Here is a 24,957-nt window from a genome sequence, read left to right on the forward strand (position 1 = left end):
AATACAGTCGCATTTGCAAATGAATTTTCTCCCTTTGCGACTAAAATATCTGGAGAAGTTGCAAATTTGCGACATGTTTTCCCCTTCGCTCTTTCGAAAACAAAAGGGTTACATGTAGCAGTTGCCTCTGCCACAACTTTTGGTGATTAAAATAACAAAAATATTTTGTTTCTCGCCGCGAAGTTATTATTAAGGTAATTTAGCTGCAATGTTATGTGCACAACTCCATTCCTTCGATATTATTCACCATTTTCAGCGGTTTTTTTACACACAAGTATTGTGGGCTCATATTTTGTTTTGCTAAACCGCTGACAACACAATGTAGCGCAACAGTTTTATGAAATTGCGACTAAATTTTTGTGTCCGTGGCAAAATTGAAACTGGATTTTTATGTTAATTTTAAGCCCTGTGAATGATTTTTTTCCCCTTGACTTTGCAGCGTCCTATGGTTGGCTCAATGCAGGGGGAACTCAAACCAATGGAATATGAATCTGAATCAGAGGAAGAAGAAGAAGAAGATGCCATCTCAACAGGATCCACTGCTCAGCAAGGGTATGAAAAAGTTGCTAATCTAATTTTGTAACCTCTAGATGAGAGGCAACCAAAGTGATCCTAATAGTTACTCTGATTTTCTCCTCGCTTAAAAATTCTGAAAATTTTAATTTCATGAGGATTCAGTGGGTGAATAGCCAGTTATATCCAGAATTAGTAGAATTCTACTGGTATATTAATGCAAATGCTGTAATCTGATTGGTTGAGCTATTGAACACTATCAGCCATTAGTGTGCAGTGGCTGGAGGTCATCTTGGAAATAACGACTTTTTTTTTCGTTTTTCCAAAGTTTTGGAGGAAAATTTGGATGCAAATGGGTAATTAAATTCGTGAGAAGTCTAAACGAAGGACATTTATGGTTTCTTGGCTTTCAAAAAAGTTGAAATTATTGAAAAAGCTGATGCGCTGGTGCGGACAACTTAGATTTTAAATGGCAATTCAATCTGAGCAATCCTTTTCAGACGCAAAGTTTAATAATACGTCAAGAAATTAAACTCATCGCCAATCGATGAGCTTGGGGAAGGAGCCTTGGTTTAGGTGGAGCCGTGCGTGAAGCCAGCCAAGCTTGCAGGTATCCATGGCAACCCTGAGAGCGGCAACCACCCGGCACCGTCACACTGATAAATCAGTGGAAATACTTTAATACCTAAGCCACATACTTACCACTAAGGGGAGGGAGGAGTGGGAGCAAAAAGGCACTCAGCTATGGCAGACAAAGGCGAACGAGATCGTAGCTGCAACAAACCCTGTAAAAGCGAACCCCCCGGGCATGGCTTCCCGCAGACTGCCGCTGACTGCATTGGCTCAAGTTTAACTTCGCCTAAATTGCATTCAGCCACATTAATTGGAAACTGTTATTTGAAGTAAATTTTAGTAAGAATTCCACTAAAACAATTAAATTATTCGCTCTCGATTTGTATGAGGTGATAGTTGATTCGGCCTTAGATCGGCCTCATCAACTATCACCTCATAGAAATCGAGAGCGAATAATCTAATTGTTAATTAGATGCACACCCAATCTTGACATCCAACATAGTGTCCCTTGAAGTCTACTTAAGCCATTGCTTTAGAAAGGGGACACTTCTTGATGCTTACACAATTTATTAAAAATCTATTTGCATCTAAAGGCCTGGTCAAACACTTGCAACATTTCAACGCAAGGTTGTGCAACATTGTTGCATGATGTTGCGACATGTGTTGAATGGACTGGCCAAACACATGCAACATATCGCAACGGGGTGGCCAAACATATGCAACATGTTGTGCCCAACAATGTTGCAAGATGTTGCATTGATATGTTGCGAGCGTTTGGCCAGGCCTTAATTGGGGCCATTTCTGGACATACTGTATCTGTGAATAGCTACTGCATGAAAGTACAACTGCAAATTCCACTAAGATTTTTTCATTTAGATTAATAGAATTTCCTCATTGATATTTTGGGCTGGAGAGATGAAGCAAAAATGTGATATTAGTCTTAACAGAGAAGCTAAAAGATTTATATGTAACTCTTCAATCATACAAGTTTATAATTTGCTGGCCCTTTAAGGGTCAAGTGTTAAGGGCAATTCCCAATTAAATAATGGATTATCTGTAGACTGAGGCGTATTTATGTAGTGGACACAAAGTATGATTCAAAGACCTGAGATCCACACCTTTTCACACTGTACATTAGTCATGTTATCCTCTGTTCTACCAAATCGGGAAGCTGATCAGCCGTCATAACTAAATTGATGCTTGTATGAGATCCTTGTATTGATTGATGATAGTAATATTTTTTTTTTAGAAACAAGTCGTCTGGTCTTGGAGGAGGATTGTTCTCTTTTTTTAAAGGCTTAGCTGGACAGAAAACCCTAACCCTTGAAGATATCAATCCTGTCTTGGACAAGATGAAGGAACATCTTGTCGGTAAGATATCATTTTATTATTATAAACACCAATGAAATACCACTTGAGCTTTCGCGCGAAAACATGATATCTTCACACGTGAAGATAACATGTCATTTTCACACGTGAAAAGATCACTGTTGCTATGGTTACATATGAAAATCACTCCTTTCGATGCCTTTTGTGAATGATTTAGTGTTTCATTGGTGTTTATAATTATAATAAATATAATATTACATGGCCGCTACATGTAATTCACTCAAAGAGAAATTTCGTATCTCCGTGCGGCCATGTAATATCCTCTATGAGTTTTGAAAACTAAATTAATTATGTTTTCAACTTGTTTGTTTGAACCTTTATTCAAACTTATCACTTGATCTTTATCTTAACTATGGTAGTTTATCCTTCCTTGCTCTTTGGTTTCAGCTAAAAATGTTGCAGCTGATATATCAGGGAAGTTGTGTGATTCAGTTGCCACAAAGTTGGAAGGCAAAGTTCTTGGGACCTTCAGTGGTAAGTTGGAATTGTTCCCCTAGTAAAATATTTATTTGCAAAATGAACATGATTTGTAATTATGTTCTCTGTTGTAGGCATCACTTCAACAGTCAAGGCAAGCTTGGAAGAGTCTCTGGTACAGATTCTGTCCCCACGTCGTCGAATTGATATTCTTCGTGATGCAATGGATGCCAAGAAGCGTGGCAAACCCTACTCCATTACATTCTGTGGCGTAAATGGAGTTGGAAAATCGACAAATCTGGCCAAGGTACATGTAACTTTAATCTTATCACTGGATGCTGTGCTAGTAACACTCAAAAGGCACCGGTGGCTCAGTTGGTTGAGCACCGGGCTGTCACGCGGGAGGTTGTGAGTTCAACTCCGGCCGGACCAACACTTAGGGTTCTTAAATAACTGAGGAGAAATTTCTGCCTTTGTAATTACATCTGCAAATGGTTAGACTCTCTAGTCTTCTCGGATAAGGACGATAAGCAGGAGGTCCTGTTTCACAACCCTCCAATGTTCATAATCCTGTTGGACGTAAAAGAACCCGCACACTTGTCGCAAAGAGTAGAGCATGTAGTTCCCGGTGTTGCGGTCTGTCTTCTGTGGTATATCATGGTTGGGAGGGTAAAAAAGGCGCACTTAATTTGGAGCCTCGCTCTGTTGTGCGACCCCCACCACAGTTGTGGTGAAAGTGGATAAATAAATAAATAAAAAATAAATAAATTATGTTAGTACATGTAAGTTATTATTAATTTTCCAGTGCTATTTTTATTTGTCAGATCTGCTTCTGGTTGCTTGACAATGGCTTCCGCGTCATGATTGCAGCCTGTGATACATTCCGTGCTGGTGCTGTGGAGCAGCTTAGAACTCATGTGCGTCATCTGAATGCCTTACATCCTCCTGCTAATGGGAGTGGCCCACCATCTGTGTTGCTGTATGAGAAAGGTTATGGAAAAGATGCTGCTGCCATTGCAATGGATGCTATCAACTTTGGTTAGCTTGTTCACCTTGACAAGTTTGAATTTTGTACAAAGAATATAAATAATTATTTGTAATTTGTGCGTAACTAAAATATGGTGATTTTTTTGCTCAGCTTCAGCAAATTTTGTGTTTCATGAATGTTTGGTAGTGCAGTTTTTGGTGTATTGTATATGGTGTTGTTTCTGTCAACAAACATTGCTTCATACTGTCTCCCTTCACCCTGTGATGGTCACTGCATTTGGGGGTAACCCTGCAATGGTCTTGCTTCAGAAGCCAGAAATTACTACGATTTTCATAATTTTGTGAAATTTCATCTTTAAGCGTCAACGGTCAAACTTCGTTTTGGCTCCCATCAATCAAACTTCCGTGGCCAAGCCTAGAGTTGACACAAAACCACAGGTGCCAAAATCATCTGATGCGTGACGTAACCTTTTACTAATGAGCATCTTTTGGTTCCCACGACACATTCATACATTCAAACTCAATGCAGATGTAAAGTGATGGTATCTGTACTTGTAAATCTTTTTACTGATGAACCTCTAAAAGATAATTATCGTAAGGGGAGTTAAGCTGTGAAATAAACAAAAACTCTTTCCGCTGTGGGAGTCTATCTTCCCGGGTATGTTCGGAAATTTGATTGCTGGAAGCGAAAACGCAGTTTGGCACTTACATTAATTTTGCAGCGCTTGAAGATGAGCATTCGCAGAATTATAAAAATCGAAGTAAGCTCTGGTTGCATGAGCTGTGGACTCTTGTACTTGTATGCATGTGGAACAATACTGTAGGTCATTACCTTGTTTACTTTAGCAAGTCAAAGTGCAAAATATTTCTAGTTTTTATTTATTTGAAAATATTACCACCAGAAAAAATGTGTCCTTAACCCTTCCACTCCTAACTGAACAGCCCCCACCCCCCCCCCCCCTCCCCCTCCTCCCCTGTGTGTAACTCACTCAGAAGTGGTTTACCTGTCCATGTGGTGACATTTTTTATGTGTGGTGTAAGAGTTTTTCTAGAAAACTGTTGCAAATCAGTGTACAAAGCATGAGTTTTACAATTAGCCTGTCAATGTAGGAAAGATCTCTGTTTCCCAACATTTTTTTTCTCTGTGTCCACTGAGACAAAAGAGCACTTGTTTTTGTGGCCAATAAGGCTCCTTTAGCATATAAATATAACAGAAAAAAGTTGATGCCACTGACATCTTCACTAATAATAATTGAACACTGCCATCAAATTAAACAGCTGTATCTTTTGTTTACTTGTAGCCAGAGAGCAGCGAATTGATGTTGTGTTGGTGGACACTGCTGGCAGAATGCAGGATAATGAGCCCTTAATGAGAGCTCTTTCAAAGGTCAGAGGTCTTCCTTTTAACTAATGCCCAGTCCTATTACCTATTCAGAGTCTCAGACCAATAATTTTGTCAAGCTGAAAGGATTGAAGTCATATTCTGTTGGATGCTTTGAATATCCATGTGGAAGACAAACTAAGAAAAAGCTATATTCTAGCCGAGTGCATGGGGATCAAGAGTGGCACTGTGATGAGAGAACTCAACTCCCACCAGTGTGGATAGGATTCATGTCGTGGTGGTTGTTTTGATTAAGCTAAGCTTTTCTGCTCTTCACCGAGCTCACAAGGGTTTTTTTTTTTTTTTCAAATGTTCTTCTCCAGTTTTCCCTTCTTAGCAAACATCAACTTGTACTTCACATTAATATGATAGTTTTGTTCTCTTCCTGTGAGGGTGGTATGGGAGGATAATTATACTTAGGAGTTAATCACATGTATTCTTTTCTCACTACCTGTAAATTGCAGTTTGTGAGAAGACTTAGAATGATTTATTTCAAGGCATTGTCACTCCATTCTTGTTACAAAACAAGGTCAACTGAATAGGACCTGAAGCCAATTGAACAAAACATCGTAGGGGTGCAGAGATGGCGCAGTGGTGAGATCATTCGCCTCCCACCAATGTGGCCCGAGTTCAATTCCCAGACTCAGCGTCATATGTAGGTTGAGTTTGTTGGTTCTCTACTCTACACCGAGAGGCTTTTCTCCGGGTACTCCGGTTTTCCACTCTCCTCAAAAAACCAACATTTGACTTGATTTACGTTAATTGTTGATTTCAGTTTACAGTGTCCCCATGCAACTAGTGCTCCAGTGCTAGAACGACGAGACACTTAAAATAAAGTTCCTTTCTTTTTCTTTTTCTTTTCCTTCCTTTCCTTCCCTTCCCTTATATAAGTGTTTATACATCGGTAAGGCCAATCCAAAGCTGTTCAGAAAGACATAGATAACATAATAACTAAAAAAATTACGTAATCGTAACATATATGGGACTTGCTTGACATTATCGATTTTGTCGTCTGAGTGCAGACTGTGTACGATTCTTTGTGATTTTGTTTTAAGTTGATCAAGCTGAATTGCCCTGATCTGGTGCTGTTTGTTGGAGAGGCGTTGGTGGGAAATGAAGCTGTGGACCAGTTAAAGAAGTTCAACCAAGCTCTTGCTGATTATTCGATGGCTGAAAATCCAAGACTGATTGATGGCATCCTGCTTACCAAGTTTGACACCATCGATGATAAGGTATCCTTATCGTTTTACCCTCTCATAGTCACTCCAGAGAATTTTTAGCATCTAACAATACACCTTTTTTCAAAGGTGTATGCGAAAATTACGCTAACCTGGGGTACCATTTGATTGGCTATCTTTGATCATTGACCAATTAGAATGCCTAGTTTGTTGCGTCTTTTTCCACTTAATTACCTCTTTTCTGCACTGTCAGATAACGGTTTCCTAAAAAGTGCAATTCTCTTAGCCAATAAGAGTGAATTTTTTTTTCCCATTGAGTGTCGTCACTATAAAAGGACAGCCAATGCGTACACGATTGAAAGTTAACCTCGTCGATGAGTATAGAAGAGCCGCTTGAATTTCCGGTATCTTGAAAACTGAATTTAACGGCATTTCTAAGATTGTGCAGCTAACGCTTCAGGCCAAGAAAGATAAGACGCTTAAGTGCTCTGGCCTCGTTGATCTCTTGCAAGAGTCATAGTGGTCCTTTTGCACGTTGTCTTTATCCACGTCTCGTTGACCCTTTGCAAGCAAATTGTTCATCCTTTGAAGGCTACATTCATGAGAATCGAAGAATTTTTTCTGAGATCATAGAACGAGGTATTTTATCTTCGAGCCTGGATGAAATTGTTTAGACACTTTCTTCTCCTTTTAGGTTGTTTCAGTGAAATAAATTATATGACTAGCTCCGTGAGCGGGCAAGATGAAACCAAAACCCGTGCTGTGATTGGCTACCAGAGCTGGCAAGATGGAGTTATCTTGCCCACTCGAGATTTCTCGCTTGGTCCCGCGGATCAAAGATCATTTTTTGGTGTTTTATCCCATGTAATAAATCCTTTATTGACCAAGCTTGTTCGGTCAAGATGGCTGGATATTGGCCTCGTTCTTTTTTTGCGTGTTTATGAACGTCGACTTCGTCTCGGTCCATAAAAACGCAAGAAAAGAACTTGGCCAATATCCAGCCATCTTGACCTCGCGCTTGGTTAATAACCCATATTTATTATGTGGCCGATATAATGCGCGCTCTGATTGGCTAAGAGCAGTTAAGCGCTAGTGTATTGTTCTCTAGACTGTTCACAGTCCCCTATTTTTCCGTTTGATCGTCGGGATCGAGCACAAACTTTCGAGCACAAACTTTCGGAAGGAAAAATAGGTTTCCTGCCAAAACCCCTCCACTCCCCCCACCCACTCGGTAGTTATATCGCTCTCCCCAGTTCGCGCTCGCTTTTAAAAACAAAGATGGCGAAAGTTTGTGCTCGATCCCGACGATCAAACGGAAAAATAGGGGACTGTGAACAGTCTAATTGTTCTCCCGTAATGCCCACGGGCCGATTATGGATTATGCAAATTAGTAAGAGAAACTGGAAACAATGCTTATGCAAAATTTGGGGGGACAAATAAGGAGTATTATGGTATTTTCTGAAGTGGCATATTGACCTCGCTGTCGCTCGGTCAATACGGTAAGGCCTCAGTTTGAGGTTTTGCTGTAACGACCTCACTCTCGGTTTTTAAGTAGTTAATATCGCGGATCCCCCTCAACTTCCAAATAATGTTGCGGGATAGCTCGGTTATTTGCTCTTTTTTCATGAACAACATTGATTTGGGTGGGGAAGGAGAAGGGGCTATTTTAAGGCTTTTGCTGCAGTTATTGTCTAAAAGGACCTGGGTATTTTTATCCAGGGTTGTAGTCTTTCTTCCCTCACTCTACATTCGTGAGGATCTTTTTGGCCTCTGTGCAGAGGCCAAAACCCCTGCAAGTTATCTATCGATTCAAGTTTTTCCCCTTTGTTAAGTATAGTATAATAAGGCCGTAACTTGTGTAATTTGAATTGAAAATGTTAGTTTTAATGATAAGAATGAGTGATAGTTAAACACCTTTTCGTTGTTGTTTGTAGGTGGGTGCAGCAATCTCCATGACATACACCACTGGTCAGCCAATAGTTTTCGTGGGCACAGGTCAGACCTACAGTGATCTCAAGAGCCTAAATGTCAAGGCTGTGGTGAATGCTCTCCTCAGAGCCTGAGAAGGCTCCCGAATGGCCAGTTGAAGCAATTTCAGTTCAGTGTAAAAGTAATCTTCACCATTTGTTTAGTTTAGCCAATCAGATGCAAGCCAATCTTAACTCGCTTGCGTAAGCTTTTTCCGTGCTTTATGTCGACGGCGTGCGTTTGCTCTGGGGTAGGGTCGTGCCTCTTGGTGAACACTATATTTCATTGGCTGTGTAGTGTCGTACTTCCTATTGTTTTATGTGCTAAATCCATTGTTATCTTTGTTCAGTGAAGTACGACACGATTGCTCTGAGCTTTCATTGGTTCATCTGATGGCCTGTCTGTTCTAATAGGCCGAGTAATTTTGCTAGATTTGATTTCAATTTCACTGTTTAATTTTAAAAAACCTGTCAATTGTTAGATGGAACAACCAAGGAAAACATACCCTCTTCTTCTTTCATACTTCAAAGGTTGAAATTAATTTAATATTATTGGAAAATAAAATTACAATTTTAAAGCACAGAGCATGTTTTCTTATTACTGGGTTGCCAGTATGGCAATCCCAGTAGGAAAATGGGTGGAATTTAGTCGTATTCTATTTTTTTTCTTTTCCTTGTCGGGAAAAGTCTTTCCTATCCCTCCCCTGCTTAGTAAGTGTCTTTGTGCGTAGAGTTTTCGGGCGTATGTTTGGTCGGTTTCAGGGGGTAGTAAAAATGCGTAGGTTTTATCCGGTGGACACAATAGAATATTTAACTAACCTGCAATGACGTCGAAAGTCATTGTAACGCGAATGGCGGTTTAGTAGATCTTGAAACACACTATACCCTTATGGAGCTCGATAATGGAAAGTTAACTGGATAAGCAAGACAGGCGGTGAAAAATAAATATCTGGAATCTTCAAAGCGACGAGTAATGTCTTCGACAACAATTTCATCTTTCTCCGTGCGATAGATATCACTAAGTAAGCTTTGTTTCTAATGTTATTTGACTAACTGTGGTGTTAGGTACAACATTGAAACGATATGACAAATTTTTTATGGGTTTAAAAGGAATCAAACGCCTTGAATGTGTTTTCACGACAGCCGTTGTCTCGCTTATCATTCCTGCAGGTGGTTTGTTTGCAGACTTCGTCAAGCGACTTAAAAATGTTACGTGTTTTCACGGATAAGATTAAATGAGGAGAGAGCACGTGCCAATACAATAATAAAAATAGCACGCCTGTTGCATTTTCTATTTAAATAACAGCAAGCGACTCCTCATTGTTGGAAAGGAGTGCCAACTCGCTTAAGCTACCTGCTTTGATGGCTTAAATTTAATGAGAGTTTCATTGAAGTTTGCCGACTCGCTTAACTTTAAGCGAGTTGGAAAAGCAACTGTTTTGACGCGATTTCCGGTTGTCACTCGCTAGGCGACCTTAAAAACCGCTGGTGAAAACACAGCCAAGGTGTGAGCGTGTAACAAACCATTACTTTTCTATTTTTACTTTTAAACCTTTCGTACCCATCCAGTAACAGGATAGTTCGTCCGTGTTGTACTATGTGAGCAAGACGGAATAGTCGCGAAATACTTGCGATAGCGCTAAGTTGTATTTTGGAGTGACCTTTTTGTACACGTTGCCGTTGTCTTTGCTTAGACTCCCTAGTTACCTGGGCCCGGTTGTTCAAAAGCCGATGAACGCTAATCCCAGATTAAAAGTTAACCAAAGAGTTTATTTCTCTACTCCAAAATGCCGTTCAACGCTGATATTCGGCTAAACTTTACATTATAAGAAGTCAATCTTGAAAAGCAAAAATAGGGTAAAAAAAAAAACTTCCACCAAAAAAGTTGAAAATCTTCGTCTGCAAAACAACAGGGAGCTTAAGCAACGACGACGGCGACAGCAACGAGAACGAAAACGAAAGATGAAACTTTATCCTCAAGTGCTGACGTTCTTCTTAAAACCTCAAATTTGGCTATTTCACGTTGTTGTTTGCTGACGACGGCAAATAAATGGACAAAAGTGAAAAACGCACGTGCAGGGCGTGCGAAGCTATTGGTTTGCCCACTAATTATGCAAATCTGTGACGTTCTTGTTGCGTTGCCGTTGTCGTTGCTTAAGCTCCCTAATATCATTGGTTAAAAGAGCATAAATAATCGCGCTGCACGTGCAGCCACGTGCAGCACGGATCAACAATTTTGAGGTTTTGACGACAACGTATAAGCATGCAACAGAGAATCTTTCATTTTCTATTTTCACTCTGAAATCGCTCGTACCAATTTATTTTTGGGATGTAGGACGTGAACGAGAGTGAATAATCGCGAAAGAGTTACGAGAGAGTCCCTAACAACATGAAATCGTCAAATTTGAGGTTTTATGAAGGACATTAGCACTTGAAGATAAAGTTTAATTTTCTTGGAGTTCTTTTGTCTGTGGAGATGCTTGTAACCTTATCCAAGACTACGTTTGGCTAGGTTACGCAACAGGAAAACCATCGATGCTCAAACCGTAAGTATTTGGTTTCCCTAAATGTCGTACTACGTGCGAGTTTTCGTTTTTTATTAAATTCATCTTGGAAATCTTTCTCTGAAACAGTCCTTATGTTAACGTAAATAGGGATTAGTCATGTCGTTCGACAGATGAAGGCCGTGTTTTCACGACAGCCGTTGTCTCGCTTAACATTCCTGAAAGTGGTTTATTTGCCAACTTCGTTAAGCGACTTAAAAACTCGTGTTTTCATGGGTAAGATTAAATGAGGAGAGAGCGCGTGCCAATGCAACAATAAAAATGGCACGCCTGTCGTATTTCCAATAGGCCATTTCCGAGTTCTTGTCTGCCTCCTCTTCAAAGCGAGTCTAAGTGCGAAGTTTTTGTTATGAAAATTAGTTTCATTCATATGTAAAGTAGAACTTATTACCATCACAAAAACTTCGCACTTTGACTCGCTATGAAGAGGAGGCAGACATGAACTCAGAAATGGCCTATTTGAATAACCGTAAGCGACTCCTCATTGGGCGAAAGTAATTGCCAACTCGCTTAAGCGATTTCCGGTTGTCACTCGCTAAGCGACCTTAAAACCGCTGGTGAAAACTCGGCCGAGATCAAAGCAACGTATCTAAGGGTGTGTTCGATTGACCGTATTCCGGAATAGGAATACATGGAATAAAAGTTAGAAACCCTCGTTTTTACGGAGAAGCACGTTAAACACCTGCTAAAATGCTATTTTGGACATATCTTTATCATCCTTGCTGCTTCAAAACGCAAGACATACCGTTTTAAATCACAACTCCATTATTCCGGAATAGGGTCAATCGAACACACCCTAAAAGTAAAGAAAGCCAAGTGCACGTACAGGGCGTGTGGAGCCATTTCTTTTGTTCATTAGGCCCATTCTTTTTCGGCGTTTACGTCCAAGCCGTTGTCCCACTTGTTTTAGCTCCCAACTTTCCTATAATTAGATCCAGTTCTCTTCATTGTGATACAATCCTTAGCTTGGTTGTGTCTGTTGTCTTAATTTTTGTGGAGGCGGGGTTCGATCCCCCGGCGAAGTTGGCGTGCTGGTTGCACCCTCCGTTTGGGCGTACCCACTCCCTCATACGGTGTGAGATTAGATGTTATGTCCAGAAGCCATTGCACTTACCCTACTGGGGGGCTGTCTGTTCGCCTCAAACACAAAACAATCCTTAGCTTGGTCATTGAAATTAAAGAAAAGCAAGAGGAAGGGAGTTGCTGTGATAAATATCTGAGAAAAAAAGTCATTCTAGTTTTTCTGCCCGACTTGTCCACGCTCGTTTACTTTTTGGTTGCTTGTCCAAGCGACTTTGCCTTCCGGTTTTGACTGGATCAATGTCGTCGGCGCAACATCAACTCTCCTCTGTGACGTTGCAGTGGTATTTTGTTTTCCGGTCATGTACAATAACACAGACATCCCAATCTCCAAGCAGCGCATCGATGTGTGGAACGCAAACCACGGCCACGCCTCAACGTGTTTTGTGTCAGAGAAAACGCTGAACACGCTTGCCATCGCGTAAACGTGCATAGTGCCAATGCTAAAGCCTCCCAGAGCCGCGCCTATGCAACGCTTTAGAATAGAAAAAGTTTGCCTACCCCTGACTTGCGTCTCAGACGTGCCTCGAAGCACCAGACGTAATTTCTTCCAGATTAAAACCGAAATGAAAACGTAAAAGCCAGCCATACTAAGATACAATATCGTGGCGATTAGCTGACAAGCGAGCACTAGGCCTTTATATGATGGGAAGAACGAAACGATTGCTTCAGAAGAAAACACGAATAAAAAATAAGGCACTGTGACAAGGGCGATGTTACGAGAGGTATACCAATTCTGAAATCTTTCTTTCATGACAATGGCGTTCCTCAAAACCAAAAAGACAAGGATAAACGCGGTGATCAAGCACGGCTGCGCAACCCCCCATATTAAATTCAGCATTACGGGGTGAAAGTATTGCTTGGAATTGTACGCATCTACACATAGAAAAACACATCTTGAAAACCCAAATAAAACTATCTGAGCCAACACAACCAGTGAGACCTTTTTCTGGCGAGTGCCGCTATTGGTTTTAAGCAACTTTAAGAGTGTCACGAGGGCAACTAGACCGATCAGTCCAAAACACCCGCCGAGTCCGTATTGATGGAAATCCCATGCGGCACCCCAAGTATGTATCGCTGCGCTCCATTCGGGTTGTGGCTCAGCTGTTGGTTCGGCTTGGCCCCAGCTAATCGATTCATGTTCGGGGATTACGTGCTCGGAATCGGCTTCTGTTGCTGGCATTGGCGGTTCTGGCTTTGAAGTCATCTACAAGACGTGAGTTGCCACTTGAAAATGATTACGGTCTCCTTGAATAAACGTTACACGTTAAGTTTTTCTTGCTCAGTGAATTCCCTTGAAGTTTCTAGTCTCAGGTTTTCAGTACTAACTTGTACCTCGACTAAATTACTTGTAGACTTCACATTATCATATTAGCAGAAGTTGTGTTCCTGAAATCTTTTTAGACAGTATTTCTTAGGCGCGTTGAGATTTCATCTTTAGATCTGGCCCAATGTTGATTTTTCTCTGACGGACCTAAACCACTACGAATCTATAATCAAGATCTGGGGGATGATAAAATTCTCGTCCCTACTTACTGATCAAAAACCGCGGTTTTTTCCGTCTACGTGATCTGCTTTTGGCGAATGTAGGTACAGCTTGGTAGAATACAGTGTATTTTGCATTCACTCTTTTGTGACACCAGCGTAAAGTAAACTCACTCGCATTTATTTGAGTACTCTACATCAGTGAGGCTTTGTTGCCCGCTACCAGCTGCTATGAATGTTTGTTCAATTGTGTACCACACTCGATAAACAATTCCATTTACTTTCGAATCCTGGGTTACTAATCGCTTTTATTCAATCATATAGATTGTTCAATTATTAACAACCTGACTTTTTCAGTGATAATCGGAATGATCTTATTCATTCGTTTTGTTACCGTCCTATATTTTTTTGTCAGCGTTGTTGGACGATCATATTCAAAATAGGTTTACAGTTGCATTGTAAATCGCAGTTTCAAAAGTGTGCGAGGAACTTGCCCATGGTCTGTTTTCACTCCACTAAATTTCATTAATAAAAGGAACACCCACGCTCTTGACGTTGCTACATTTTAGTTTTAGAGTCTTACAACTGAAAGCCAAATGTTTTTCTTTTCACAAAATGTATTTGAAGTACAGGCCACTCTTCCTCTATCTTTTAATTAACAATTTTTTTAGCGGCTCTTCACGCGTGTCGAAGTTAACTCGCGCCCCATGTTTAGGGAGTTCTTGTAAAGTCCTACCTTTCTCTCAATCAATTTAGCCTGATTTTAATGCGATATTGATATCGGCGCAAGGTGTTTTTCAAGGCCCGCTAGCAGTTAAGCGTTAATTCGCGAGATCTACTGGTACTTCCATTCGGTTAAACTGAATTGGACATTCAGCTCAATTAGCGTTTTTCGACGTAATTCTGTAATTAAGCTCGGCTTATGTGATCAATACGGTCAAGTACGGCTCGGAATTACCAAGAACAAAATGGTCTACGCTTAATTAGTGCGTCATTCCGTCAAGTCTTGTCAACAAAGAAGTACTCGAATATTTTATTTCAACACGGCTGGTAGAATCCTCAAGGCTCGTTGACACAGAGCGATTTTATCGCGCGACAAGAGCTGCGATAAAATCGCAAGTTGCTCTAAATTTCGAGCATGTTCGAATTGGGGCGACAAGGCTGCGATTTGCCGCGCTACAAATCGCAGTGAAATCACCGGCTGTTCACACGCGCGATTTGCTGTCGCCGTAAAATCGCCGTTCGATCGCAGCTCTTGTCGCGCGATAAAATCGCTCTGTGTAAACAAGCCTTAAGACTGTTAATGCGGTTCAAATTGTTGCGGAAATTCCAGATTCCTTTTCTGTCTACAAAGATCAAAAAAGTACAAACGAGGAAAGCGAAAACTGGCTTTAAAAGGATTAAATCCTCTTTTTTGACTAAGAGTATCTTTTGTAGCTTCTTGAAGCCATTCTCCAAGGTAATTGATAACGACCTAAACATAATTATATTAGTTCTTAGAAGTGCCCATATCCTCCAAATTTTAAAATGTCTCAAAAGTCGAATTTGAGTACCATGAAACAAATATGTTATGTCAAAACTGGCTGCTATGGAACGCCAAGGGTGACAAAAGTGTTCAAAAGTAAAATTTGGGTTGTACCACTGAGTATGTGCTGTGATGTGTTGTAAATGGGTTGAATTACATAAATATGGTTCATAGTGAGCAAAACACGAGCTTCTTGAAAATCGATATATATGTTGTTGCAGCATTAAATATATATGTTGAAATTATTGATTTCTTTGATCTCCGGAAAATCTTCGTAACACTCGGCCAGAATTTAGAAATAAATAAAAATGTTATTCACCGGCCTTGGTCGGTCCGTATTGGGAAAAACTGTGCCCTCTGTCTCGAGTTTTTTCCAATACGGACCTCCCGGCCGGTGAATAACATATGTATCTATCGAGTTTAAAGGTGCCCATGTTTTGCTCACTATGAACCATATTTGTGCATTTTCAACCCATTTATGACACATTACAGCACATATTCAGTGGTACAACCCATATTTTATTTTTGAACACTTTTGTCACCCTTGGTGTTCCATAGATTGCGCCAAATTTGTAGTCGTTTGTCGCGACTTCTGGTTTTTTTAATTTACGGTACACGAAAAGATTGAAATGTCGGAGTGAAAACGGCAGATTATTTTTGCAAGTGGTTGACAGATGTATCTCCACAAAAAAAAACAAAACTGGGGCTAGGAGTACTTTCCTCCAATAAAGCCGAGGGCTTTTAATTGCCGATGTATATCCTATTATTGTATAGTAGCTGTATTTGTGATAGAAAACTGTCACATTTATAAAGTTAAGTTAACCAATTTTCCGTCTATTTCACCTCGGGCCGCCTAAGGAAACCGAACGAACTCCAAGTCAGAATCGGACTCTGATGTTGAATTTTCACGAAAGTCATAACTCAGTCTGCTTTCCTTATCGTGAGCGAAATCTGGAAAATTGATTGATGCAACTCCTATGTTTTTATTCCCGCTAGATCTCGAAGCTGTATTCTATTGATTACTAATATGACTCCTTCACCTGTTCGTCCTTGTAAAAAAACAATCCTTATTGGACCTTGGTAAAGTAAGTTGTCGTCTCTACGAGGACGTCAATCATATGTCTCCATTTTGATGGGTGGAACATTAACAGGTGTTTCAGAGTTAAGACTTGTTGGTGCAATTTCGCCTTTCTTTGCCTCGACGCTCCTATCATTCACCGCATAACAAAGCACCATTATCATGTAAATCTCCACTATTCTAAACAATGTTTGAAACGCCCACCAAGGCCAGGCGGAAACGCTTCGCGCCTCCGAAAAAACGCCGTAGACACCCGTCATTGCGTAGAATTGCATAGCGCAAATCGCTGCGCCTCCAACCACGGCGGCCACACACGTTCGAAAAATTGTGCGCGTACGGTTTCCGCATCGGTTAGCGGATTCTGAAATCCAGCGATTTTTTGTAGCAACAGCAAGCTTCTTCCATAATAAAACTGATATAATGGAATAGAATACAGTGAGAGAGGAACCGTACAGAATGTACAACACTTGGCAAGTGAAAGCTAAGCCCTTGAATGCAGGGGCAAAGGATAACGCGAGTTCTGCCCCGAAAGCAAAACATAAATACGGCAGCGTAGCTATTGCAATGTTCCTTGTGTTGTACCATTTTCGAAATTTTTGCTTCAGTATCAGAGCGTTGCGCATGACAACGAAGACAAGAGTGTAAGCTGCAATGAGGCAAGGCTGCCCGATACCCCATAGGACATTTACAAAGAAAACGGGTGTGATCTTTTTCGAGTGATAGGCATCGATGAAAAGGCATAGGCTTCGGGTAAAGCAAAATATTCCAAGCAGGCCTAAAACAACCATTGGTACTTTATGGCCTTGTCCGCCAGTTCGTCGTTGTTTAATTCTCTTTGATAATGTCATTACTATGAGAATGAGTAGCAACGCGTAAACTGCTCCCAAACCGTATTGGTGAAGCTCCCAAGCGATTCCCCATTGTTCGGTAGCCGTCGACCACTCCGGAAGCGGTTCGGCCATTGTTTCCGCGGTCGGTTCATGGTCGGGTGATTCCGGTTCTGTTTCGGGAGCTGATATGTTGAAACGATTTTCAGGTTCAGGTTCAGAGCTCATTGCTTCCTCTTCGTTTTTCTTTTCTCTCCGTCGATTATTTTACCACGAAAGTAGATACTGAGGAATTCCTCGTCCTTTTAAATAAGGTTCTTGGATTTGAATAAAGAGTTTGAGGGCCGCTTACAGGAATCCTTTCCAAGTTGCTCTCAAATCTGTCCGAATTGAACGTTCACCCAAAATAATGTTAGAGCTCGACTTTTGTAGATACGAAGGTTAGATAAAGAATTTCGTATTTCCGGGGGCGCCTTCCAGAATAATATCTCAAGTCAACGATTCAGTCTCCTCTTCGGCGCATGAAACGCTTGAAGGCTTGTTGTGATGTTTTTCAGCCACTGTATGTCACCTATGTAAACATGGAAAAGTACACAGGGCGGGTTAGCAGGTTGAATAGATGGTCAAGATTTGTTTCTTAAGTCTTTGAACAAAAATAGATCTCATAATATCGCCATGGAAATGATGGTCCAAGAAATCGGTTAGGTTCGTGTTGAAACAGAATCTGCACTGACACGATCAGTGGAAGTTTTGTTAGTGATGACATTAAACGACTCACCACTTGCATTCGATTTTAGACTGGTATCGATCCATGTTTGCCGCTCATTGCAATATTTAGTATTTAAATTTCCCGTGAGAAGTTTAATTAAAGGGGACGGTTTGCTTGTTCATGTCCGCCTGGCCAGATTTGTGTTTGACTTTCTCTTGGATGGAATGACATGTGTTGAATCATTTATATGCAAGTGTTTTTGTTTCCCATGGCAATAATCCACTTTGAGATAGAAATGAATGGTTATCATTGTCTATAAAGTTTCCATTAATACATACAACATTCAACTAAAAAGCGGAAGCACTAAAGAGCAATTTCTTACCTGCAATTGAAAATAAGAATCTCTTTTCTTTCTTTCTTTTTTTTATTTAATCTCCTTTCCTTCCATAAATAGCCACAATTTTCACAATTTTGTTTATTGGAGCTTTTTCAAAGGAAAGAAGGCTATGTTTCATTTTGAAAAATGAGGGATTTTAACACGGCCAAATTGCACCGGTCTTAAGAGGGTACGATATTTGATTCCCGAAATCTCGTAAATAATATTACGAGCTGCAATGATTTTGTGTTTGGGCGATGACGTTGTTGTATTCTATACAATTGAGAGTTTATTTATGAGGCTCTTTTTCTGTACCATCATTGTATTAACGATGAAACAATAGCGAGTTCTTTCGAAATTGCATTTCAACTGATTGGCAACAAATTAATGAGCCTATTCACTGTTGATCTTTTTCGTTGCGAGTGGGCAAAAGATGAAAATTATCAGGCTAAGCGTTTTAAGGTCATTTTGGAAATTGCCTGAACCCGTTAATCTCATCCTCGTAGTGTATTTTTTAGTCCAAGTTTGAATTTTATCCTGTCACTTGAAAACAAATTGATTGTGTCGTTGTTTTAAAACGTTTACTACCAAGAACCCATCCAGACAATTGTTACTTTTCCTTTTTGAAAAGCTATACTGCTATATAAATTTTTCCAAGAGGGCACGGCATCGAATCCTGCAATCTGATTGGTTCTTAGCACGGTCTGGATTTTCCCATCTCTGCCCACAAGCGAGGAGACGCAATGAGAGTTTTTGTTCTTGACCTTAAGTTTCCACTTTTTTTTTTTGTCACCGAATTCGTTTACTTACGACAGTTACTTTCACAACAGATTTTTATTAGACAAGAGGCTTGCAAACAGAAATTAAATAAAAATATTTCTCTTTGAAACGTTCAACTTCTATAATTACAAATGTGATTTCAGAGAGGAAGAAAGAGAGAGAGGAAAAAAGTATTTAATAATAGTAATTGGACTGACTGTAGTGCAATTTGGTATGAAATCATACGTGTAATACAAAGTTCAATTACTCCTTTATTGCATACATTTAGAAATCGCACAATTTAATCGCTGAAGCACAGGATTTTGGTCAGTACCGATATTTTATTGATCCAGGTGGGAACAGAAGTTGCAAAATTCGCCACACAATGTCTCTCTTTGTCTTTCCTTTTCCTGCAATTTGATTGGTTACTGTAAACAAGCTTTAAGATCTGATTGGTTGTTTTGTTTAAGTGTTCCTTTATCATTGGTTGGGAAAAGGTGCGATTTAGAGCAAAAAATACAGAGATTCGAGAATAAATCACACTGCTGAAAGGCAATCAGATTACCAGGATCACCAGCGATTGCTAAATGGTGCAATAAATGTCCAGGGACCTTGAAAGGGGTGGGCTGCAACGTCTATAGACCACTTTCATAAATGGAGACCGATTTAATATTATATTGTATTTATGTCAAGTGGACCTACTAGCCTCATTTTGGTTAACATATTCTTTTGAATTTTGCGCATCGCGGCGAGGCTAGAAAGGCTTATTAGCATTAAAACAAAAGAATATTTGATTGGACCGTCATTATGACAAAAATCTATATCCGACGAACAACAAGTGATTGAAGGCTATTAAAAGAAGCAAGTGCAGTGAATTATTTCCGTCCATCTGTTATCTGAAATGTTATTTCACAACATCTTTACTTCATATTGGTGAAAGATTGACAAAATGTTAAGATTGTTTTTATGCCCCCGAGGGATGCAGAATTTAGCGTGCTTGGTCCATGGGAGGCCCTAGAAAGCGATCTGAACAAGTTTCACTTGTTTATCTTCAGAAATTTCGGCCGTTTCGAGAAGCGTTAAGTTCACTTTTTAAGGTTTGTGAACTCCGTGGCAAAATGTTGGAGCTGAACGTGCGGTTAACGTTGCCAGCATTTTTGTATTTGTATTCCCTCATATTACTGCGGTTCAAAGATTTCCGTTCCAAGACCTAGAAGTTCTAGGACCTTCCTGTCTTTCAGAGAGGAATGTTAACTAAACAGCATTCAGTACAGTAGAAATACAAGGGGTGCCAATCTTAACATTTTGTCAAGACGATTCAATAGAGTAAAAGAGGGAGCCGGGTTGCACGTTCTCTGTAACAACCTCAAAATGTTGGAATCATCTTCCGCTTAGGGTACGTACCCAGGAGCGCATATCCTGACGTACCTCATCATTTGTAAATATTTTTAATAATGCTTTATATAAACATCTTAAATTATGTCGGAGTAGGGATAGAAGTTTTACCTCTTTTTTAAGTAATCACTAAAAGACTGTAATATATTACAGGTAACTTGAATTTCGGCAATTTGTATGTAAGTTTTGATTAGTTTTTGCAATGTAATTTAGCATAATATACTCCATTTTACTTGTAATATATTTTTAACCTAGAGGGCAACAAGTTTATTAGTTTTTTTACTATTATGTGTTACCCTCTTTAAATTTAGTTTGATTGATTGAACCATAGAGATCCCGGCTGAAACCATCTTCAGCCAATTTCAGCCTTTTTTATGCAATCAGAATACAAAAGGCATGCTGTCGCTAGGATGATCCAAATTCTAAGATCTCCAAAACAAACCACGAGAATCGATAACTAAAATTCACAACCAGAATTGAACTGATCCTAAATTATGTTCAAAGACATTGATAACGAAAATGAGCTAAGGTGATTCATTGTAGTCGTGCCTGGTCAACGGCACGGTTGTGCGTACTGTCCTCCTTCTTTTACACAGCAATGGCGACAACGAAAATGTCTTAATGCCGCCCCTACGGGCATCAACTTTCGGAGGTAGAATTGCTTTGTGGAGATCGTGTGAACGCGACGGTGAACTTCTGGTTTAATCAAGTGCGTTGGCGTTGCCTTGAAGTTCCCTTGTGTTTGTTCTATGACAGCTACAACAATATTGGTCTTTCTAAAATAATCAGTTCTGTTCATCACAGATCTACAAATCAGGGACAAATGTGAAAAAAGTGGTTTCTATACACTACTATGGATTTTACGATATGGTTGAGTGTATTTCGAGATCATCTAACAGTGTCCGATCGGATTCTTTGGCTAAAAATATAAGCAACGTAGAAATTCAGCTGCCGGAAACTCATGCGCCGAATTCAAAATCTTTCTCCCCGAAAATGCTGGCTGACTTATGTTTCATGCAAAAATACGAAGAAATTTAGCTTTAGAAACGCAAAGTATACGAAATTTCAAGGTAATTGGCTTTTCTATCTGAAAAACAGAGTTAACGTTTCCCGAAATTATGTATATTTACCCAGTCTTTGAATTAACCGCAGACTTAGCGAAAAGCTCTAGCTCATGAGCGAGGGTCAGTTAACTTAATGCTTTAGTTCTCTAAACCTGATTGTCAATGCCTTTCAGAAATAAACCGACCGCCATTCTTTTTCGAACTACCTATCATTTCTATCTTATATCTTCCTTCTCGTTGTGTTGAACGCAGACTAAGCGCTAAGCTCTAGCTCATTAGCGAAGTACAATTAATTTAATACTTTGAAGCGTAAACTGTACTAAGTAGAAAGCATTTTGGTCATTGTGGTCAGCTTAGTTAGCTAAGATCGGTCTATTTACTCAAACTCCTCATAATTTGAGTTAATATAGCCTTAGATATAGTCGAAAAAGCGATACAAACCATGAACCACACCACTTATAACAGCGCACATATTATGAACTGGGTGGAAGCAATCGCTACGCTCATTTTTTCACTGTATTGTTCCATATCGTCTAGTTTGCCTTGTAAACAAGGCATCAGTTCAACTTCTAATCATTGATGAACAGAAAGTGTGGATTACTTAAACAGAGTTCAACCAATTCTGAACAACCGCGCTAGAAGTCATTTCATTTAGGAAAATTTTAGTACATAAAAGCTGCTTACTCAGTTTTTGAAAACAATAGACTATCTTCGTCGGAAAAGTTGCAAAGCGATGTTTTCAAGGTAGCATTGGTCAACTGGGCGCTGGGTTAACTCCAAAATATACGATAATGATATAATAAGCCGCATTCCATAAGATTAAATTGAAGGTTACCTGAATTGTTTATCCAACTAAGATGGTCGTATTTCAGTTTCTTTTGCAACCACAATGAAAATGTGTTTCTAAAACGGTGAAGAGAGTGTTTGATTGTGCGATTTGAAGAGCGAGGGATGGTTACATACCACCAATATATCTCTTCAGTTATAAATAAGGCGCAATTAATTTCTACACCCTCTTATATTGGTCAACTATATAAGTATATCCAGTTCTCACCGCATAAAGAGCTTTTATCAGCTTTAGTTTTGACGTTTCTCCAAATTAAATCAGCCGCAATCCAATCGATTATCTCCAATATTTTCAAACTATTTCAATAAAGAAACTTATTACAATTTTCTTGCATATGGTTTTTAACTTTTAGACGACAATTACTCCTCTTTTTTCCGGTCGGGATTGCATGCGTCTACAATAGCCTTGCATGACTTCGACAACTGTTTTCTTGTGTTTTCAATATCACCACGCGAAACTACTTTGTTTCTATATAACTGCACTCGACTCTAATTCTTTGCCAGTTTCAATTAAGGTATTAAACAGGAAGTAATTTCTTGAAATTATCTCACCAAAAAGATCTTTAATGAACTCTCTAGTTGTAAAATGAGTGAGGCAGTAATTGCTTATTCTAAACTCCAATATTTCGATACACTCCCAGTCTAAATTTCGGAAGTCAATTTACTCCCTCAGAGTCAGTATAATTTCAGTTATGTTTATAACACAAACGTTCAAAGCATCGAGAAACTTCATTGTGTTTGTCGTTCCATTCGGGAAACCGGCCCAGAGACCCGAGACGTCTTTCCCTAATTACGCAAATTTTTTTAGCTTCAGCATAAACGTCGTTTGTTTACGTCGCAAAAATGCAAATTGAGGGGCCCGACATTTCCAAATAATAATAATAATAATAATAATAATAATAATAATAATAATAAACTTAGGTAAAGGTAAAGGTACACGTTATTTAACGTCGGAAGTTCCTTTACTCTCTAGAGAGTACTCTCCCAGGAAGCCGACGGTGCGCTAATTTTACCCCACTCTTTCCATCAGAGCTCCGTTTTAAGGGTATTTAAAGCTACTTTGGCTACACTGAAAGGAAAGAAGTCGAAACAAGGATGTCAGATCCGGGGATCGAACTCAGGACCTTATGCACCTTATGTATCAAATTAGTCAAAATAAGAACGAAACGATAACTTAGTAATTGAAAAATATGGCCTAGCTTTCCCTAAATAACGACATTCTAGCTGGCGACGTGGACTGATGTAGAATATTTTTTCGGCCGTCACTATAGAGAGAGGTCAGAGAGAGAGAAGACCAGAGTCCCCAAGGGCTCAAGTGATTATAGCCTCGGGTAAACTTAAATTTGCTGTTAGGGGGCCCCTAACAAAAATAGGAAATTGTAATGGCAAAATCAATGAAAAATCACCACTAACAAATTTTCTTCTAGTGACGGAAGATGCATCACTGAAGAAAGATCAAAGAAACGAAGGGGGCTTACTTAATTTGAGTTTCGACATTGGGCTCAGTTGGTGAGGATCACAAAACGATTGATCAAAGCTCCAATTATAGTGCAACGCGCCATACCGTGGCCACCGAACAAACTTTCACATCTGCCAACTACTTGTAAAACATACGTCAATTCAACAACCCATGCAACGTTCAACTTACAACCGTACGAACTTTGCAAGCTACAATAGGAGGCGTGACTGTCAACCCAAATTCGCAAACCCCTGTTGGCGAATAGTTTGTAACACGGTAAGGCGCGTCGCACTGTAATAGCGTGCGATCATGCATCGATATACAGTTTCACTTGATCGCCTGCCAAGCCAGGTCACAACACTGGAATCTCCGTGCCCTACTCTTTATGAATAATGTGAAATCCTTGATGAAATTACTATGGATATGATGACGGATTCTCAAAATATGAACTTATAGACCACGTAAACTGTGTTTTGCGCCGTTAGAAAAGTATAACACTTACAAGTGGCTTGAACTATTTTGGTATAAATTGTTTCAGTGCAATCTTACAAGCGTATAAGGTATCATTTAACTCACCGTAGTAAGCCCCTAAGATATACAGACTTTTTCCATCAGTGATACTTGACTTACTCCTTCAACGACGAGCGACTGAAATCACAGGAATATACTTAACAATAAGCTTGTCAGCCGAGAGTGACGCGTACTTCCCATTATGTTGAACGACATCAGTTCATTTCCCGTAGTCAATGCTGAAAATGCTTCAGCATCATGACGGTTTCCCGAGTGACTGTCAAATATTATTAACAATGTGGAATATTTAGAAGTTCAAAAGGTGGATAACGCTATCCGAATAAATCACTATCGAGCGGATATACCCTAAAACCAATTGAGTAATCATTGTCTTATTGTAACACCACACCTATCGTCGTTACATCTAAATACCAGAAGTCTCAGCAGACATTTTGAAGATATGAGTGGATTAATTGAGTCGGTCCCTTTTGTTTTTTTTATTTCATGCCTTTTTCTGAAACTTGGCTCACATCTCGAGACGATTTAACGCCTTTTGAAATATCAGGATATAATATCGTGACTGATTTACGGAACTATTCATGTGGAGGAGGTGTGTCCTTTTACATAAATCAAAACTGTAATTTTCACGTAAGAGCTCTAAGATTGGATTAACACTGCTGAGAGAGTCCCCTATACTTTTTACGTGAAGCGTGATGGGGCGACTTATTTTCTCGTGAATCGTGATTTAAAAACTTTTTTATTCGTGATTCGTTATTAAAGATGGCAAGATCTTTTCATGTCCACGTGAACGGCTGTGGTTAGGTTTTGATAGGACATGGACGTCACATGGATCGATAAAAGTCATAAAATAGACG

At 39.7% G+C, this 24,957-nt stretch overlaps 4 protein-coding genes across 5 annotated transcripts in view; 1 reads left to right on the top strand and 3 right to left on the bottom strand.

Moving 5' to 3' along the window:
- The window catches only part of LOC137983978 (signal recognition particle receptor subunit alpha-like), a 16,461-nt gene extending 7,473 nt beyond the window's left edge, over positions 1 to 8,988 (top strand). Inside the window, exons 6-13 of the mRNA XM_068831135.1 lie at positions 440 to 552; positions 2,336 to 2,457; positions 2,863 to 2,949; positions 3,027 to 3,199; positions 3,717 to 3,930; positions 5,181 to 5,266; positions 6,316 to 6,492; positions 8,373 to 8,988. Of these exons, the coding sequence (XP_068687236.1) occupies positions 440 to 552; positions 2,336 to 2,457; positions 2,863 to 2,949; positions 3,027 to 3,199; positions 3,717 to 3,930; positions 5,181 to 5,266; positions 6,316 to 6,492; positions 8,373 to 8,501 (1,101 nt within the window). The 3' untranslated portion in view covers positions 8,502 to 8,988. The remainder of the gene's footprint in view (positions 1 to 439; positions 553 to 2,335; positions 2,458 to 2,862; positions 2,950 to 3,026; positions 3,200 to 3,716; positions 3,931 to 5,180; positions 5,267 to 6,315; positions 6,493 to 8,372) is intronic.
- LOC137983340 (FMR1-interacting protein NUFIP1-like) overlaps positions 1 to 24,957 on the bottom strand; it is a 200,645-nt gene that overhangs the window by 161,309 nt on the left and 14,379 nt on the right. The gene's annotated exons all lie outside the window — the stretch shown is intronic.
- LOC137983980 (proline-rich transmembrane protein 4-like) lies at positions 12,066 to 13,403 on the bottom strand. The gene has a single exon (XM_068831137.1). It carries the CDS (start codon positions 13,254 to 13,256, stop codon positions 12,204 to 12,206), a length of 1,053 nt encoding a protein of 350 aa, XP_068687238.1. The 5' UTR covers positions 13,257 to 13,403; the 3' UTR covers positions 12,066 to 12,203.
- Positions 15,761 to 24,389, bottom strand: LOC137983981 (proline-rich transmembrane protein 4-like). 2 transcript variants are annotated; one of them, XM_068831138.1, is made up of 2 exons: positions 24,149 to 24,389; positions 15,761 to 17,535 (listed from the first exon to the last, which is right to left on the bottom strand). In XM_068831138.1, the coding sequence occupies exon 2, from the start codon at positions 17,190 to 17,192 to the stop codon at positions 16,170 to 16,172; it is 1,023 nt and encodes a 340-aa protein (XP_068687239.1). In that variant the 5' UTR covers positions 17,193 to 17,535; positions 24,149 to 24,389; the 3' UTR covers positions 15,761 to 16,169. The 2 variants fall into 2 exon arrangements, with proteins under 2 accessions (XP_068687239.1, XP_068687240.1); XM_068831139.1 differs by lacking the exon at positions 24,149 to 24,389 and adding an exon at positions 22,103 to 22,233.

Source organism: Montipora foliosa, chromosome 13 (assembly GCF_036669935.1).
Source record: "Montipora foliosa isolate CH-2021 chromosome 13, ASM3666993v2, whole genome shotgun sequence".
NCBI lineage: Eukaryota > Metazoa > Cnidaria > Anthozoa > Scleractinia > Acroporidae > Montipora > Montipora foliosa.

What these genes read in the sequence shown, in the direction of transcription:
- LOC137983981 (XM_068831138.1), bottom strand. Translation starts at nt 17,192, where the DNA reads ATGAGCTCTGAACCTGAACCTGAAAATCGTTTCAACATATCAGCTCCC.
- LOC137983980 (XM_068831137.1), bottom strand. Translation starts at nt 13,256, where the DNA reads ATGACTTCAAAGCCAGAACCGCCAATGCCAGCAACAGAAGCCGATTCC.